Source organism: Vicia villosa, linkage group LG1 (assembly GCF_029867415.1).
Source record: "Vicia villosa cultivar HV-30 ecotype Madison, WI linkage group LG1, Vvil1.0, whole genome shotgun sequence".
In the NCBI taxonomy this organism is placed as follows: Eukaryota; Viridiplantae; Streptophyta; class Magnoliopsida; order Fabales; family Fabaceae; genus Vicia; species Vicia villosa.
This window is the reverse complement of record NC_081180.1, coordinates 103114051-103132442: the sequence shown is the minus strand read 5'-3', so window position 1 is coordinate 103132442 and position 18392 is coordinate 103114051. Positions and strand designations below refer to the sequence as shown.

The following is an 18392-nucleotide window of genomic DNA, read 5'->3' as shown; positions in this document are numbered from 1 at the left end:
AGCTATCTGACGACACAGAGGAAGAAGATCCTCAGTGTGGTCCAATTGAGCCTGATGCGCACAGAGTATCTCCTCGTGTGCTAGTCTGGGAGGACCTCCCTCTGCAGCTGGAATCATGTATGGATGTGAGACTCTATAGTACCATATGATGTACCCCTTGGCACAACTCCAGTCGTGCTCTGCTAGCGTCGTCCGTACCTCCTCAGGAACCATGTGATGCTCCCAGTCTGCAAAGATCTTATCTAACTGCCTGCGGGTCATGGCGATGGGAGCTGAAACATGAGGATCGCGAGGTATCGTCTGCTCATATCCAAACTGACGCATGATGCGCTTCGGAAGGTAGCGTACAACAATGGTCGAGCTGGCGGCCAACCATTCAAAATACAGACATATCTCGTCAAACGGAACCGTCTCCCGGTGCTCATCATAGCAGCAATACCTGATGTCCTCAGCGGCCATGTGGTCAAGAGAGCGCCTGTAGGGATCCGCAACAATGGCGTCTGAGTCAGTCCAGCCACTACAAAACTTATTTTTGGTGGCTTGATCATCCGTTTAAAACGTTAAACAAACCCTACATTGTCTCTAAACACTATTGCTAAACCTATCCATTCATTTGTACACCTAAATATGACATTCCAATTCAATTTCAAATCTACTTTAAATAAATTAAAAATTCAAAAAATTTACGATTAAAGTTGATGTTGATGTTGCTAAACCCTGTTTGAAGTTGATGTTGACAAGAAATTTGAACTAGAACTTGAAAGAGATTTGATGTTGAACTTGAAGGAGATTTGAAGTTGAGAGAATATGAGGAGAGTTTGTGTTTGTGTTTGAGTTTGAAATGAAGAGAATGAGGGAGGGGAAAAGTCTGACGTGATTTATAGCACCAAACTTTTCCGTAGATCCACTTACGGAAGATTTCTATAGATGCATTTAGGGAAACACGAGGACAAAATAAACAATTCGGTGATGCGTAAGAGATCCATGGAATTGAGAGGGAAATTCTCTAAATTAATCACATTCTCTTAACAAATAACTTATTTTAATAATTCTTCATCTTTGAATTACACTAAAGTTACAAAATCACTGGAAAAGCAAAGTCACAAAAAATTCTCTCCCGATGCTTTCTCCCTGTTGTGTAGAAAAATAATTTTGTTGCATCTCTTATTTACAATATGTATTTTTTCGATAACCACTTTTAAAACCCGGTTTGAACATAGAACCGAACCTCGATCAACAGTGGCAGAACTCGTCCAAAGCCATTACGATCTTCCCTGGTATCGAAATTTGATTTCAATTTGATAAAACCCAAATTGCAGTGTTCATATAATTCCCCAATGGCTCAGATTCCCAATCTAGATAATGCTCCCGTCAATCTCACATCCATCAGGTCAAATCCAATTCAATTTCATTTTCAATTTCACTTTTCATCTTAATCATAAACTAAATTTCAACTTTTTTTTTGTTGCATTCAGAGAACACTCTCAAAAGGAACTCATCAATATCCTCAAGAATGTAATTATTGCTTCCTATGAAGAAATTAATCAATTTTTTCACTCAAATTTGATATTACAGTGTTCTTATTTCGTTTATTTTGTTTGGTACTGATCATTGATTTCATAAGCGTTTATGATTTTATAGGTTAGAGGAAAAAAGTGTTTGGTCATTGATCCCAAGCTTGGAGACTCTCTTTCGCTTATCATACAGTCATCAATTCTCAAGGCATTTTTTTTACCCATATTATTCACTTACTGGGTTTTAATTTTTATAGAATTTGACATTAGGATGTTATTTTCGTTTATTTCACATTTAACTCAAACAGGAACAAGGAGTTGAATTGCGGCATCTTTCGGCTGACCCAATTCAAAGTGACTGTACCAAAATTGTTTTCCTTGTACGTGCTCAGCCTGATTTGATGAGATTCATATGCTCTAACGTTCACGATGATGTATCCAAAGGACTACAGAGAGAATATCATGTTTATTTTGTCCCCCGTCGCACTGTTGTTTGTGAGAAAGTAAGCCTTCCTTGAAAACAAATTAATTTACGTTGACTTAATTAAGCGTAGTGTTTTTCTTTTTGAAGCATGAGATATTGAAGTTGGTAATGTAAGTGGTTGTTGTTTGTGTGCAGGTCCTTGAAGATGAGAAAATACATCATATGATTACTGTAGGGGAATATCCGTTGTATTTATTGCCAATGGATGAGGATGTGCTATCGTTTGAACTTGATCTTTCTTATAGAGTATGTTGCGAATAACCACTACTTGATCTGATTTATTTTTGAGTTTTTTTAGTTTCTTTTAGTGTTATGTTTTTAACTTTCATGTTTCGTGCATTTAGTATTTGTTTTGGTTACTTACTTATCCTTGTTTGCATTCTCTATGTGGTAGGAATGCCTGGTTGATGGTGATGCAAGCTCACTTTGGCATATTGCAAAGGCTATTCACAAACTTGAGGTTGTATTTTTGAATCCATCATGCTTTTGGTTTTTCTTAACACGGAAGCTTTAGCCTTGCAACATTTAGCATCTAACAAAAAGGAGATAGTCCAATAGAATTGTCCCTTAATGAATTATAATCATCCATGCATCATCATGAACGTGAAATGTAACTTGATTGTAACATGTTTTATTTGTTATAATTGTTTCATTTGATTTTATCTTTTAGTTTTCTTTTGGATTGATACCAAATGTGCGGGCAAAAGGAAAAGCATCTGTGCGTATTGCAGACATCCTAAATCGAATGCAAGCTGAAGAGCCGGTTAACTCATCTGATGTAATCACGACCTCTCTATTTTTCTCTTATAGCAAAAAGAATAAACGAAAGCAAATTTATAAGTTTTAGTAATGTGAAATACAACGTAGTGATCTTACTATTTTTTTCCTTGTTCAGATGGTTATGCCAGAGATAAATACAGTAATACTCTTAGATAGAGAGGTACTTCCTGTTTTTTCCATTTTATATCTTTTATTCATAATCTGTAGTGTTTTGGGGATTTTCTCTAGGTTTTCATGTGCTGTGTAATTTATAGATTTAGTATGTTACTACTTAAGGAATGCATGTCCTGTCTTGTACATTTCTCTTTTATTACTTCATAAGAAATTGTTTATTCAAGACTTTGTCCAAAACTGAGAATGGAAATTGGAATTTAAACGAATCATTACTTGTCACTGTTGTGCTTAATTTCTATTTGCACTTGATGTTGTATGTCTTTTTGAGGTCACACTATTCCACTTGTTTGGGTTCAAGTGGCCTCCACATGGATGATGGTCATTGAAGTTGAGTATGCTTTGAATGTAGGTGGACATGGTTACTCCTCTGTGTTCCCAACTAACGTATGAGGGGCTACTTGACGAGGTAAGTTAATGCAAAACAGCCTACACCTTTGTGAATGAATATTAATGCATAAAAGTTTTTATTACTTTGTTATTTTATCAGCCTTTTTCCTTGAGAATGTTCCCTAAGAAGCTTTGTCAACTTAATAAACTCTTTCCCTTTGTTCCTTTTTCATATTGTAAAGTTTGCATATGGAAAATTTTCTAACGTATGTTTTGGTGTTTCAGTCAAGGAGTTTTACTGTTGTATGTTAGGTTCATGGACTATTATGCAAATAAGTTTTGATAGTTGTCTATTTTCATTTACTGAATTTGTATTGTTGCAGTTTCTTCACATCAACAATGGTTCTGTTGAGATTGATGGATCTATTTTGGGTCTTCCACAAGATGGAAAAAAAACTAAAGTCCCACTTAATTCAAGGTAGGTTACTTTTTTCGCTTGCTAATCTAGTTAGTGATAACGGTACTTTTTTCAATGACTTAACTACTCAAATGAATTTTTTTTCTCTGTAATATGTAGAATTTTTTATTTTAGTACCTCAAATTAAATATTAAAATGAATATTACAAGGACCAATTTCAATATGAACACATTTTGCAGGGACTAACTAAAAGAAAACAACAAGGATCAAACACAAAAACTAGTATATTTGTCAGGACTAAAAACATTTTTTTACAGGGACTAAAAACATTTTTTTTACATGGACTAAACCAAATACTCTTAATATTTGAAAAGCATATTTAAATCAAACCTAATAAAATAATCTAGCTTCAAGAAGCTTTCCTTTCTATCATCCTTTACATATTTTAATTTGATTGAAGGAAATCCATATTCACTCCTATATTATGATATATAATAAATACACGTGTACTACGGGCTTAGTTATATTTAATATATTTGAGATTTGTTGGTCTCAGAACACTTGTACACCCTCCCTGTGGAACTCTTAACACCGTTCCTTCATGCCAAAGACTAGACATTTAGATCGTGACCTGGTAGTAGGCGTTCCATTTAGATCGTGACCTGGTAGTAGGCGTTCCAACAAATCTGGAATAGATTCTGATACCGTCTTTAAATTTAGGTTGAGCCTAACTCAACCTTACAAAACTGGTTTGTAAGATGAGGATTTCCCCCCTTATAAACATATGTTCAGGCCATCTCTCGTCCGACGTGGGACTTTTAACACACGCTCTCTCAAGCCCGAGACTAGACATATGGAGCGTGGCCTGATAATAGATGGTCCAACACATCTTGAATGGACTTTGATACCAATTTAGAATTTAGGTTGGGCTTAATTCAACCTTAGAAAACCAATTTGTAAGTTGAGAACCACTTCCACTTATAAACACATGTTCATATCATATTTCATCAATTGTAGGACTCTTAACAGTATACAAGGATTTTGACCTGTAATTATGCCTTCATGACTATTCGTCTTTGTTATGTTATGGTATTTGTGTCAAAGAAATAACCGTGTTTCGAGATGCCCCTTTGTCTTTTCTCCCAGACCGCATTTGACTTGTTTCAAAAACCATTTTGTTTCTTTTTCCTTTTGCTCATAATTCTCATTAAAATAAAATTTACTTGCACGGTCTGTGTTATTGACAAACACTTTTCAGAGGCCTTCTCTTGCCTATATCCTCTTTTTTGTTAGTCTTATATCCATTTTCTGTTTCTTCACACATTAATTTTTTTATTTACCTTTTTCTGATATTATTTCTTAAAATAACATTTATTTGCATGGTCTGTGTTAGTGACAAGCTTTTTAAGGAGATACGGGATCTCAACTTTGAAGTTGTAGTCCAGGTTGATTCATCTTTACCTCATACATCCTACTTTTCTCTTAATCTCTTTTTTTTTTGTCTCTCTTTCAAACACACACACGGGAACAGGGAGACTGGTTTAGATAAATATCTTTGGTTCTTTGTAGATCTATTTTCTTAGTTGCTGTCTGCAGTATTGCAGATTTTACGTCAAAAAGCAACATCCATGAAGCAAGACTACACAGATATGACAACAACAGTGAGTAGACACTCTTACACTTGGGCATTGATTTTACTGTTGATTTTGTAAAAATAAAAAGAATGTTCTGAGACCAACTTTTCACTTAAAGTAACCCAGGGTATCCACTCAAGTCTGGTATTTTTCCTTTTTTTCCTTTGGGGATCTAATTCATCAATTGTTTTACTGCAATACTTTATCTTTACAGCTAATGATACAGTTGTATGCTTGTTTGATAGATGCAATATTTAGTAAGTAAAAGAAATTACTGTTTGAATCAGATGTATATGCATTATGAGCGGCATTTAAAAAAGTTTTAATAAATCTTTTAAAATTAAAATCAATTTGTAAATATTTTCTAATATATTGCTTTCAATGAATATCCAGACACAGTCAGTTTCTGAGCTGAAGGACTTTGTGAAAAAGCTGAACTCATTGCCAGAGATGACTGTAAGACTGTTTTCATTATAATATTGAAATTTCATTAGCCGGATCTTCCTAATGAGAATCAGATGATAATTTTACACTCATTTTTCTCCAGAGGCACATAAATCTCGCTCAGCATCTATCGACGTTCACATCAAAGCCAAATTTCCTTGGGCAGCTTGATATGGAACATACAATTATTGAGGCCCAAAGTTATGACATGTGAGTTAATTCTGCATGCAGACAACTTAGAAATGGTATTATTATATTTTAATTTAATATAATTTTAACACCCATGAATAGTTTGATTAGGCTATTGCCTTTTGGGTGCAGAAAATTAACCACAGTTTCACCTGACAGTCTATCAAGCTTCTGTAAATTTTAACTGCGTACTAAAAGTATTTGATGAATTAAGATTTCAAATTGGATATGGTTATGTTTGGCAAGGTCAATAAAGGTCAGTTAAAAAATATAAAAAATAATAATTTTAAAATATAATTTATATAAAACATGTCATTTTATATTTGCAGTAACTTCACCACTAGTCTTACCAAATACTTTAATTTTGATTGGTTAGCTTTTTAGCTAAATGTTAGGTGAAAATTGATTAGTAATTTCTTTGCCACATTTTTGCTATACATCGATCCTATAAGTGCACGTTGTCATATAATAAGCTTGGATATAATAAACAATTACACTTTGTTTTCTGTAGATGATATTTGAATTTATTTAATTTTTAGTCTATCATTTGTAGAACAAGCAGTTTATACTTTAGGTGTGGATTTTAAATTACACAAAATGGACTAAGAAGTAAGAATATGAATTGTTTGATAAAACCAATTAGTGTAGCATTGTTATATCTATGTCAATGTCTGTAGTTGACTACCTGGTGATGCATTATTGTTCTCATATTTGCTGTATGTACATACATTTCTACAGAATAAAACTTACGTCATTCATATACGCAGATGCTTTGAGTATATTGAAGAATTGATCCATAAGCAGGAGCCTTTAATAACAGTCCTACGCCTTCTGATCTTATTTTCTATCACTAATGCTGGGTTACCAAAGAAGCACTTTGACTATTTCAGGCAAGCTTGCATGCTTGGTTGATCCTTTATTCTATTCTTTTTCATTTGTTACTCTTCTAGGTCGTTGGCAAGACTAACTTATGATGGTATTCTCATGTTGTCTTCTGTACAATGTATACTCAGATTTTATTTTTAAGTACTTAGAGTTATCTTACATATTTGTAACTTCCAATTTAGGAGAGAGCTACTGCATAGCTATGGATTTGAGCATATAGCGACACTAAATAACTTAGAGAAAGCCGGACTCTTTAAAAAGCAGGTATAAAACAATAGTTGTATACTTGCAAAGGAAAATCCATTTATATATTCAGTATTGAACAATTAACCTTATTCTGCATGTGATCCTTTTAGGAGTCAAGAAGCAATTGGCTTACTATAAAACGTACTCTGGAGCTTGTGGTTGAAGACACTGATACAGCCAAGTAAAATCTTCTAGACAATGTGATCCTTAGACGTTTTTATGTTCATAAATTTCATATAAAGTTTGTGGCCACAATTTAGATTTTCTATGGAAACAGCGTAATTGATATGTATGTGACAGAACACAAATAAAATATGGTACATGTATTTGTACATCGTAATATAATAGAAAACTTGATATGTCTGTCTCTGTTAAAAATTTATGCTGCCTATTACACTTGTAGTTTTTAAAATTGTCCAAGTTTATATATTGCCATGTTCATGCGCAGATCTATACACAAATTCTCCTGAAGTATGTCTGAGTCTTTTGAATTGTCACTTGTGATTACACTTCTGATGCAATGTTCAACTTATTCAATTATTTACTAATTCTTATAATGATTTTCTAATTGCCAGCCCCAATGATATTGCTTACGTCTTCTCCGGATATGCACCTCTTAGCATTCGTCTTGTCCAGCAAGCCATTCGATCTGGATGGTAATGATAGATTTTTAACCCTGGAGATCTTCCTAGTTTTTGTTCTGCATGACATTTAACTTAAATGATTTTCTGCTATAAATCTTAGGCAGCAATGAATCGCTCACAGTTTACAATGTTAAACATCCTGCACTTTCAATTTTATAACGAACTGTAGCTCATGGAACTGTAAATTTTGTTAATGGATTTGCTGCTAGAAATCTTAAGCAGAAATGAATCAGTTTACAGTTTAAAAAGTTTACAATGTTAAACGTCCTGCACTTTCAGTCGTAGTATGAAATCAGTTCTTTGGTGCAAATGTTCAAATAATCATATCTCAATATCTGGTACCGACCTCTATATTTTACGAGCTTTGAATTGGGTATGTTGACAGCGAGTTCCAATGTTTACTTGATGTGTATCATTGTTGCTCAGCTCCTCGGCTCATTAAGATATCGAAGTCTGTCAATTTTTTTTTCATAAAAAGGATTTTTTGTAAAGGATGGAAAGAAGCATATAGTAATAGAAGATAATACATCTTCACAAGAAAACACATAAGAAAAACATAGAAATTAAGACCGAGAGTCCTGCAACAAGGCACGCCAAAACTTCTCTGTATGGCTGTATGTCTGACAGAGAGGCACATCTCAGTATTCTTTGATGGAACTAGAGGCGTTTTAATAATAAACAGCTTTTTATACATACTTAGCTTTTTATTATCCAAAGCTTCACATTTTCCCTTTCGGCATACTTAAAATATATTTGATTTTGCCTTGCTACCTATTGATTATTTCATTACTTGCATTAAAATTTGAAGTTAATTTCTATGTTGGAGTAATGAAACTGATGCTAAGATTGAACATAATAATTAATCTTTTAGGCGCCCTGTTGAAGAAATTTTGAAACTGCTGCCTGGACCGCATTTGGAAACTAGAAGGGTTAGTACTTGTCAAGTTGAACTACTGAAAAACTTGTTACTCATAATTGCCATTCTTAACAAATGTATTTTATAATGATATTTGAAATTTTCTTTGAACAAGGACACATCGTGACTAACATTCCATTTCCTCATCTGAGTTATATTTAATGTTTTACTTGCTTTATGGCTTGTACAGGGAGGATTCTCAAACAGCCCATCAACTGACACTTTATCTGGGACTCCAACCAGCGTGGCAAAGTATGTTTGAACAGTGATTTTTTTGTTTGTTCAGATTTTGCATCTCGTCCTTAATCGTCAATGAAATGCCTATAAAATAACTATTAGAAAATATTATTCATTTCAGGAAGTGCAATGTTTACCAATTTGTATGATTTTCCTTGTTAAATCTCAAGATTAACGTTTCAAGGTTTTAGTTGTTAACAATATTCAAATAAATCTGTATACTATATAGACTTTACCCAAAACTGGTGATTGTGGAGGATATTACCAGCACCATAGGTTTATTGCCTGGCAAAATCTCCCAACTGCGAGAATGATTTATAGCATGTATTATTTTTGCTTTCAGTTTTTGACGAGAGGTTCTTGAAAAGCAATGCTATTATAACTGGATGATTTATATTTAACATTGGTGTGTCAAAATTTGAAATTTTAAAGGAAGAAATCATATAATTGCGAGCATCCTTTTTTGACTCTACACATATTACAGGGTACCTGATGGAAGGCGTGCCCTGGTCCTTGTTGTCTTTGTTGGGGGTGTTACATTTGCGGAGATTTCTGCACTTCGATTTCTCAGTGCTCAGGTGTGTCTACTATTGCCCATTTTTTAATGTCGCTAACACTGTTAAACCAATACGTTGTTTGTAATTGGTTCATATAATAGATTTGTGTTGCCTAGCCTGTAGTTTTACGATGTGTAGGATGTGTAGTATCAGTAATATGTTTCTTACTTATCTGGATCACTATTAGTTCCCTTGTTTTCATCGCCTAATTCTTGATTTGTCTCGCAGGAAAGCATGGCATATGATTTGGTTATTGCATCAACAAAAATAGTCAATGGCCAAACCCTGCTTGAAACATTCATGGAAAAACTAGGTTGATTAATGCTTGAGTTTTTATTTTGGTCCAGCGGGACAAGTTAATGTGATGATGCCAAACCAATCCTATTCCTAACAGAGTTCTTTAGTCTAGGATGATGCATGAAGCTCTGATGAAAGTTTTATGGGTGCTAAAAAAATCTTCCTGTTGATTTTGTAAGAGGGACAGTTGGAAAGATAGGAATCTTGTCCTTCCAGGAGACCATCTGGAATGAATACTGTGAGGACTACTTTTCGCTGTGCTCTATTTCAATTTATGGACAATGATTGGACATTGTATGCAAGTGTGTTATTGTTGATTTTGGTTGTATATACTTGGAAACTTAAATAGCGGCATGGACCTTGAAATCCACCAATTTTTTTCTGCTATTTATACTTATGGTATAGGGGTTGGACCTTGAAATCCACCAATTTTTTCCCGCTATTTATACTTTTGGTATAGGGGTTTGAAGGGGGATCTTAGGTTAAATTTTCCGGAGTTTGAATTAAATTTTTATTAAACAATTGAGATTAAAGGTAAAAAAAACTGTAACCATGTTCTATTTTAAGGTAAGGATCCTTTACATAAATGATATTAAAATATAACAAAAATAGAAGTAAAACACCATTTTGAGTGATATATAAAATCTATTTGTTAAAGGGATGATGGCCTTCTAATTAATTTTATTGTCAACTATTTACGATCATGTATTCTATTAAGTTAGACTGAAATTTTTAAACTGTTTGCATAACATAGGAGAGTGATATATTTTTATTGAATGACCGTATAAAATAATGAATCTCTAATAAAAAAAATAGTTTATGATTTAAATCATTTTTTATTAAAATTTTTAAAAAATTTATTTAAGTGATTTAAAACTATCTTTTATAAGTTAAAAATGTAATTTTGATATGCAGTAACTTGAATATTATCATGAAAAATTGTAATGTGATAAAAAATTGCATAATTGTTTAAAAAATAATTTTTATAGACTATTTTGAATTGTTTTACATTTAAATGATTTTCTGAAAAATTGATTTTTTTTAATCATAGAAAAAGAGTAAAATTATTAATTTTTTTTTACAAAACTATTAAGACAAAATTTTTAGTTGAAGTTTTTCTTAAAAAAAAAATTAACTAATTTTTTATCAATAGATATAATAAAAATTATGAAAAAGATCCTGTAACAAACAAGTCCTAGTCACATCCATTACTTCATTATTTTCTAAAAATTTCTACAACTAAGAGAGCAGGCAAATTTCTACTTTCTACTGTTTACTTAATATAGTTTTTGTTAATTAACTGTTTCAATTTTATGAGTTAACTTCAATATAAAAATATAATAAACACTTTGGTTTATGTTTGATAGACTAAGCTTGAAATGATACAATCCTCACATAACATTTATTAAAAGATAATTTACAACATTTCCCTTTAAGAACAAATGGCATACAAACACTATGAATATTTATGAAGTTTCTGCACAGTTTAATGACCAATCTATATTTGAACTATAAACAATACAGTTCTAATATTTATGAGGCTAGGAATTTTGTAAACTATCCTCCCCTTCAATTCGTTGCAACAGTTCTAATATACTTCCAGCTTTTCTCTTAGCTCTATCAGTTCCATTCTCTGATAATCCTTGAAGTGCTTCTTCTGCTCCATGTTCCTTTGCTAGTTTTAATTGCACTATATCTCCTGTACATACCGACCACAAAACCGCAGCCGCATTCTCCCGGTTTCGCGGTGATCCGGTTCGTATAACCTCAACTAAAATAGGAATTGGTTCAGCCTGACCGATCGCCATCCTGCCTTCGTGATGGCCTGCAAGGATTGCCATTATCGCTAGCGCCTCGTCAACCATTCCACCCCCTGCATCCTTCATAAACCGTATCAGTGCAGCAACTATCCCGGCTTTTACAGCTCTAGCTTTGTTTCCTTGATAAATACATAGGTTAAATATTGCAGTAGCCGCATCTTTTTTGCCTCTTGGAGTACCTTCGCAAAGTAACTTTATAAGAGCCGGGATAGCTCCTGCTGCACCTATAGCAACTTTGTTCTCGTCTAGAACCGATAAACTAAAGAGAGTCGCGGCTGCGTTTTCTCTAGCCTCCATGCTTCCGTTTCTCAGTACGTCAACAATATCTGGTATAGCTCCTGCGTTTACTATAGTTCCTTTGTTACTCTCATTGATGGAAAGATTGAGAAGCGCTGTAACGGCGTGCTCTTGAGTTCGAGGATCACCAGAAGACAACAATTCCACGAGAAGCGGTATTGCTCCTGCCTCGGCAATACATACTCGGTTATCTGCATTCCTCTTGGCCAGCAACCGGAGCTCACCAGCAGCCGCCCTTTGCTGTTCAATATCGTTACTTGTTAACTTATCCAACAAAGCTTTGATAGCAATTCTGTCACAATCTGAAAGACTGGTTCCGGATTTCGTTGTTTTACAGCTACCTTGCTTCTTTGGTAGCTCAACACCATTGCTTTCGCACCATAGACCAATCAGACTCTTCAAAACATAGTTAGGAGTAAGGGCTGTATGCAAAAGTGTTTGTTGTGTTTTAGGGCAAGTTCGGTGACCAGCATCAAGCCATTTTTGAATGCAGGATCTTTCATATGTCTGCAAAAGAAATTAAGAGTTTAATCAATAATCGTCAATGACACCATTAGAACAATGTTTTGCAAAAACAGAATCGTTGCTAATACCTGACCGGTAGATACAATTACAGGATCTTTCATTAGTTCAAGCGATATAGGACATCGAAAATCATCCGGGATTACAGGAGACCGGTGCTTAATTGACACTTTCTCGTTCTCATATGCATTATCAACCTCCGGATTTTCAGTGAGCACCCAGTCCTTCAGTTTCCTAAGAAGAGACGAGACTGTTTCAAAACTGTCCGCTAATTCTCCATTGCTTGCTATGACCAATTCGTGCAATTCACTAGACTCTTTCTTTAAATCATTTATAGTCCTTAGATGCAACTTCTCGGAAAGTCTTTTGAGTATAGCAGGATCAGGGTCTTTTTCTTTCAGTGCTACAGCCATATCCAAATCTAGTTGTAAATCAGCGAATTCCGTTTGAGCTTTGGCTCTTTTGAACTGAGCATGCACCAATTCAATCTGAAAGAGATTAAAACAGTTGAAAAAAAACAATTATCATTAAATTGATGTCTTTCTTTGCCGAAATTCAAAATCACAGCAAAGTACTATCATTGTAGAAATGCCGTTGGATTGCATATAGTATTATCATCAGTCTCATTCCACGTACGATAAATTTACCTGTTCTTGAACTTCCTCTGATATCTCAAGTTTTTTGTATGAAATATCACTCAATGCAGCTTCAATTTTTCCAGTTACTTGTTGGAACTCATCCGCTGCATCATTCCTCCGCAAAGCCTGTGGCATATAAAGCAATAATTAACTTAAAATTAACATTTCTGCTGAACTAATATAACATTTCGGTAAACAAAATCGAACCAGAAAGCATAGAGCCTCTGAAGATGTTAATCTCTTATTCTAATCATTACAATTGCATCTCCTACTACAACATGGCCTATTTGAATTGGTTCATTTGAGCTTATATATTGACATAAACATCTCTAAGACTCTGGAAGAACTTATGGAAACTGCTAACAACATGTCAATGACTTGTTTTCAGCTTATTTCAATAAGCGCTTAATCCTCTCAATTTAAGAAAATCAATCACCTATAAAACTAAGTTAACAGTTTCAAACAAAACAGAAAAGGGAGAAAGAAAAAGCCATACCTGATAAAGCTTACTTCCTTGGTTAATAGACTTTAGAAGGATCATAGCCAAATCCAAAGCAACCCTTAAAGCTTCAAAAGCTTCAAGCTGTTGATCACAAAGGGTCTCATCACAATCCTTCAATTCCTCAAACAAAGGACTCAGAAGCTTCACCCTACGGATCAAATTCCCATACATCCTCTTGCAAACGTTTTGACATTCCGGCAACCCAGAAATCTCCCTGACGGAATCAGACAAACGATTCACGACCATAGCCTTCGAGTTCTCGCTCCCACCCATTTTCAAACACGCGGAGAAAAAGTCAAAGGTGGAACCTTTGACAATAAAATCGAGCTAGCTTCGGATTTAGAGGATGATGAAAGGTACCCAGATGAGAAGGAATGGTTATGGTGGAGAGATGAAACACAAAACAGACGAGGAAATTTGTGTCAGTTGAAAGACAATTTAGGAAAGAGAGTGGAATTGGAATTAGAATAAATAAGAAACATTTATGTGCTTGAACATAGACATGGTTTTTGTTCTTGACCTTTTTTTTTGAAAGGGTCTTTGTCTCGTGTCTTAGGGTCTTAGGTAAGAGAATCTAATCTATGGTGGCTGGCTGGTTCATGCTCATGACACTTTTTTTTTTTTTTTTTAATTCATGGTTTATATTTGCTATTTTTTTGGGTTGATTTTCATTTCATATTTGTGTTTCAAAATTTTAATAATAATCATAACAATACTACTTTTTTTTTTGGTGATTTAAACTTTTATTTATTACTAGATACATTTTTTAGAATGGAAAAGAATTAAGTTAGTTAAACAAACAGATTAACATTGATTAAGAAAATTAATTAAAAATATTTTTTTTTTAGATTTCATAATGCTCTCACCATCTCAAATTAGGTAGGTGTATTGTTTGAGTTTTTGTATGATAATAATTAATTGGATGGATTTAGTAATAAAACTAGTGGCATTTACTAAAACAATCATATTGATGGAAGAGTAATTAAAACAATCTTATAAATAAGAGTAAATTAATTATTAAAAAAATACAATTTATCTATATTGGTATATTAGGGTAAGTTGATAGGCATATTAATTGATAAGACAATCCTTTATAGCCATACTTTTTTTTTAAGACAGCCTTATAATATTTGGTAAAGCTGCAAGAAAAAATCTCAAGTTATTAACCAGATCCTTTCAAAATATAGTCATAATTCTGGTCAACACATCAGTCCAACTAAATGTAAGTTTTATGGTGGAGGTACTTCTGGATCTAATTGAAGTATATTGCATATATGCTTGGATTCACTATGGGACAAACACCATTTAATTATCTTAGAGTTCTTATATTCAAAGACAAACCTATAACTCATCATCTTCAGATCATAACAGATAGAATATTGGCCAAACTAACTACTTTGAAGGGTCGTCTTCTTTCTATAACGTGTAGGGTTCAATTTGTTCAGTCAGTCATATAAGACATGCTTCTCTATAGTCTTAGAATTTATGAATGACCTATCGATCTTCTTAACAAATTATATTCTTACATTAGAAATTTTGTGTGGACAAGTACCATAGACAATAGAAAGTTGATTACTACATCTTGGAAGATTAATTGCTCACCTTTGTATAAAGGAGATCTTGGTCTGAGATATATTAAGACAAAAAACATCGTTAGTTATTTATCTCTTTGTTGGAAGTTGTTGACTATCAATTATCATTGGTCTTTTAAGCTTATAAGCAAATACTTTAGGCAACAAAACTAATCATGCATCATATTTCTTCTTTAATATAGTTGGTCATTAAGTGTTCCTTTTCATTTTTGGAGGAACATAGTAGATGGTAGGTCGATAATGGAAAGAAGATTGATTTATGGACTAACAAGTGATTGGGATACAAAATTAAAGATTTACACCTTGTTGTGAATTCAATACCAAGAACAAAGTATAATGCAAGTGAAGAATAAAGAACAAGGAAGAAGAATAACACAAGAATTGGTTATAACTACTATTCTTTTACTTTCTCTTAAAACAAGATTACAACTTTACAAGAATAACAATTTACCTCTCTCACCCTAAATTAGGATTTGCAGCTTAGCAATGATGAGAGACTAGTATGCTATTTATAATAAAACCTAACATACTAACTAATGAGTTTTTTCCACAAGGCCCGTTACACAAGCCAACTTAATAAACAAGCTAACTTAACAAATTAGGGTTTAAACACTAAAACCTAATTTAACATGCTAACAACCCTAACATCTTCGACACAAGCATGTGAACAACCTTCGACTTCATGCTTAATCCTGTCGAACCAAGAAGCTACCCTTCGACCATACTAGAGTTCGATCCAATATCTCACAAATCTCCACCTTAGATCTAACTCTACAACGTCAAGGGAACAAACTAGCTTTCTTCATGCAGCTTTATCAACTGCATACAGTGGAAAAACTTGCAACTCGGCAATGTCTTGGTAATCATATCAGCAGCATTGTCTTCAGTCGAAACCTTCAGCACTTGGACTTCTCCACGCTCGATTACTCCTCTGACGAAATGCACTCTCACATCAATGTGCTTAGTTCGCTCATGATAGGCTGAATTCTTTGACAGGTGTATTGCACTATGACTATCACATTTAACAGTGATACCTCGACCTTGAAGTTCCAGCTCCTTCGCAAAACCTTCAAGCCACAATGCTTCTTTCACAGCTTCAGTTAGGGCAATATACTCCGCTTCAGTGGTTGATAGAACAACAACCTTCTGAAGTGTTGCTTTCCAACTAATTGCAGTGCCAAACATAGTGAAAACATATCCAGAAATAAATTTTCTGGAATCCATACAACCAGCATAATCAGATTCGACATATCCTTCAATTTCTGCTTTACTATCTTCACCCAAGGCTCTACCATAAATTAGAAGTCTGTTTAGAGACTCATTTATGTACCTTAAAATCCACTTCAATGCTTCCAAACAACCCTGCTGAACCAGTAGGGCTTTCATCTTCAAGCGCCACAGACCGAAATCATTCACTCCGGTGAACTTTTCAATCTCATACTTTGTTGACGACATCTTCTTCACGCTCACCGCACCAATTTGTTGTGAATTCAATACCAAGAACAAAGTATAATGCAAGGGAAGAATCAAGAACAAGGAAGAAGAAGAACACAAGAATTGGTTATAACTGCTATTCTTTTACTTTCTCTTAAAAAAACATTACAAGTTTACAAGAATAACAAATAACCTCTCTCACCCTAAATTAGGATTTGCAACTTAGCAATGCTGAGAGACTAGTATGCTATTTATAATAAAACCTAACATACTAACTAATAGGTTTTTTCCCACAAGGGCCATTACACAAGCCAACTTAATAAACTAGCTAACTTAACAAATTAGGGTTTAAACACTAAAACCTAATTTAACATGCTAACAACCCTAGCATCTTCGACACAAGCATGTGAACAACCTTCGACTTCATGCTTAATCCCGTCGAACGAAGAGGCTACCCTTCGACCATACTAGAGTTCGATCCAATATCTCACACACCTAATATTGTCGGTTGATATTCAAATTATGCAAACTACTAAGATAAATTCAATTATCCAAGACCTCAATTGAAACATTCCTCATGGCTTATCCATTTTGTCTCTTCAAATTGTGAAAGACATTTTGAAGATTAACTTGTCATCTGATAATACCAATGCTAATAAACCCATCTGGACAGAATTTGCAAATGACAATCTATCTTTTAAAGATGCCTACAATTGTATCAGGAAGGATCATATTGAGCCATTTTGAACGAAACTCATTTTACATCTCAACATATCACCTGCTAAGTTATTACTGATTTGAAAACTAATGCATAATGTTATTATAATAAAAGACAGTCTGATTCGAAGGGGAATGCGTATGATTTCGAGGCACTCTCTCTACAATCATGATGTGAAAATTGCATACCGCTTGTTTCTCAGATACATATACACTTTATTTTATTTGCATTTGATGAAGCGATTGTTTGACGTGAATATTGATATAATTAGTTATCAAAATTTATTCAAAGTTGTTGGTAGAAGTTTGGACGCTCAAATTCATAATCTAATCATGATTCTCATCATAATAATTATTTGAAAAACTTGGCACACAAGAAATTAAATAAGGTTTCAAAATGGTAAAATTGACCTTGATAGAGAAATTATTCATGTTAAATAATTGGGCTATATGACATCTACTTCTTTTAAGGGGCACATTCATTCTTCAATTCACGAGTTTACAACTATTAAATATTTTGGCATCAAATGTCGACCTTCTCCAGCACCTAGAATCATACAAGTTAATTGGTATTTTCCTAGTCATAATAAGATAAAGTTCAACTCAAATAGATCTTCAAGAGAAATCTTGGAATATCAACTTATAGTGGCATCTTTAGGGATAATTTAGGAACATTCTTGGAAGCTTTATTAGCTAAGATTGAAGTTTGCACCTCCGTTCAAACTCAACGACATGGAATCATGATTGCTATTGACCATGCTAACTGGAAGAATTTGATAAATCGTTCAAGAGTTATCAATTTCCGTTTGTAATAATGACCAAAATTTTAAGCCATTTTTTAAATAATAAGGAAAAGATAAAGTATATTTTAGATTATTTGGTTCAGCCATTTAGGTGATAAAATATTTAAACAATTCAATAAATAGTCAGGATTCTTGAATGACAAAAATAATCAATATATTTTAGCGAAAAGTTACCACAATATTCTTAGTTAAAATTAAATATTTATTATTCTCTTATGACAATTTAGTTGATAGTTGTGTAAGTACATTCCATGAAATTGTTGCAAAATACAAGAAATTAAAATCTGACGGAACTTTTGCAAAATATAAGATTCGTCTTAT

General features: G+C 33.7%; 2 protein-coding genes across 2 annotated transcripts; one reads left to right on the top strand and one right to left on the bottom strand.

Annotated features, from left to right (window-relative positions):
* Positions 1 to 1069: 1069 nt before the first annotated feature.
* On the top strand, positions 1070 to 10133 carry LOC131643757 (vacuolar protein-sorting-associated protein 33 homolog). The gene is made up of 22 exons (XM_058914065.1): positions 1070 to 1390; positions 1476 to 1515; positions 1642 to 1722; positions 1823 to 2017; positions 2134 to 2244; positions 2393 to 2458; positions 2669 to 2776; positions 2894 to 2938; positions 3302 to 3358; positions 3663 to 3757; positions 5091 to 5142; positions 5302 to 5358; positions 5725 to 5787; positions 5879 to 5985; positions 6732 to 6854; positions 7032 to 7113; positions 7206 to 7276; positions 7671 to 7751; positions 8611 to 8668; positions 8846 to 8907; positions 9377 to 9470; positions 9678 to 10133. Exons 1-22 carry the CDS (start codon positions 1338 to 1340, stop codon positions 9765 to 9767), a joined length of 1791 nt encoding a protein of 596 aa, XP_058770048.1. The 5' UTR covers positions 1070 to 1337; the 3' UTR covers positions 9768 to 10133.
* A 967-nt stretch (positions 10134 to 11100) lies between these two features.
* On the bottom strand, positions 11101 to 14106 carry LOC131643755 (U-box domain-containing protein 14-like). The gene is made up of 4 exons (XM_058914064.1): positions 13520 to 14106; positions 13033 to 13149; positions 12457 to 12873; positions 11101 to 12370 (listed from the first exon to the last, which is right to left on the bottom strand). The coding sequence occupies exons 1-4, from the start codon at positions 13796 to 13798 to the stop codon at positions 11288 to 11290; spliced, it is 1896 nt and encodes a 631-aa protein (XP_058770047.1). The 5' UTR covers positions 13799 to 14106; the 3' UTR covers positions 11101 to 11287.
* Between the last annotated feature and the right edge of the window lie 4286 nt (positions 14107 to 18392).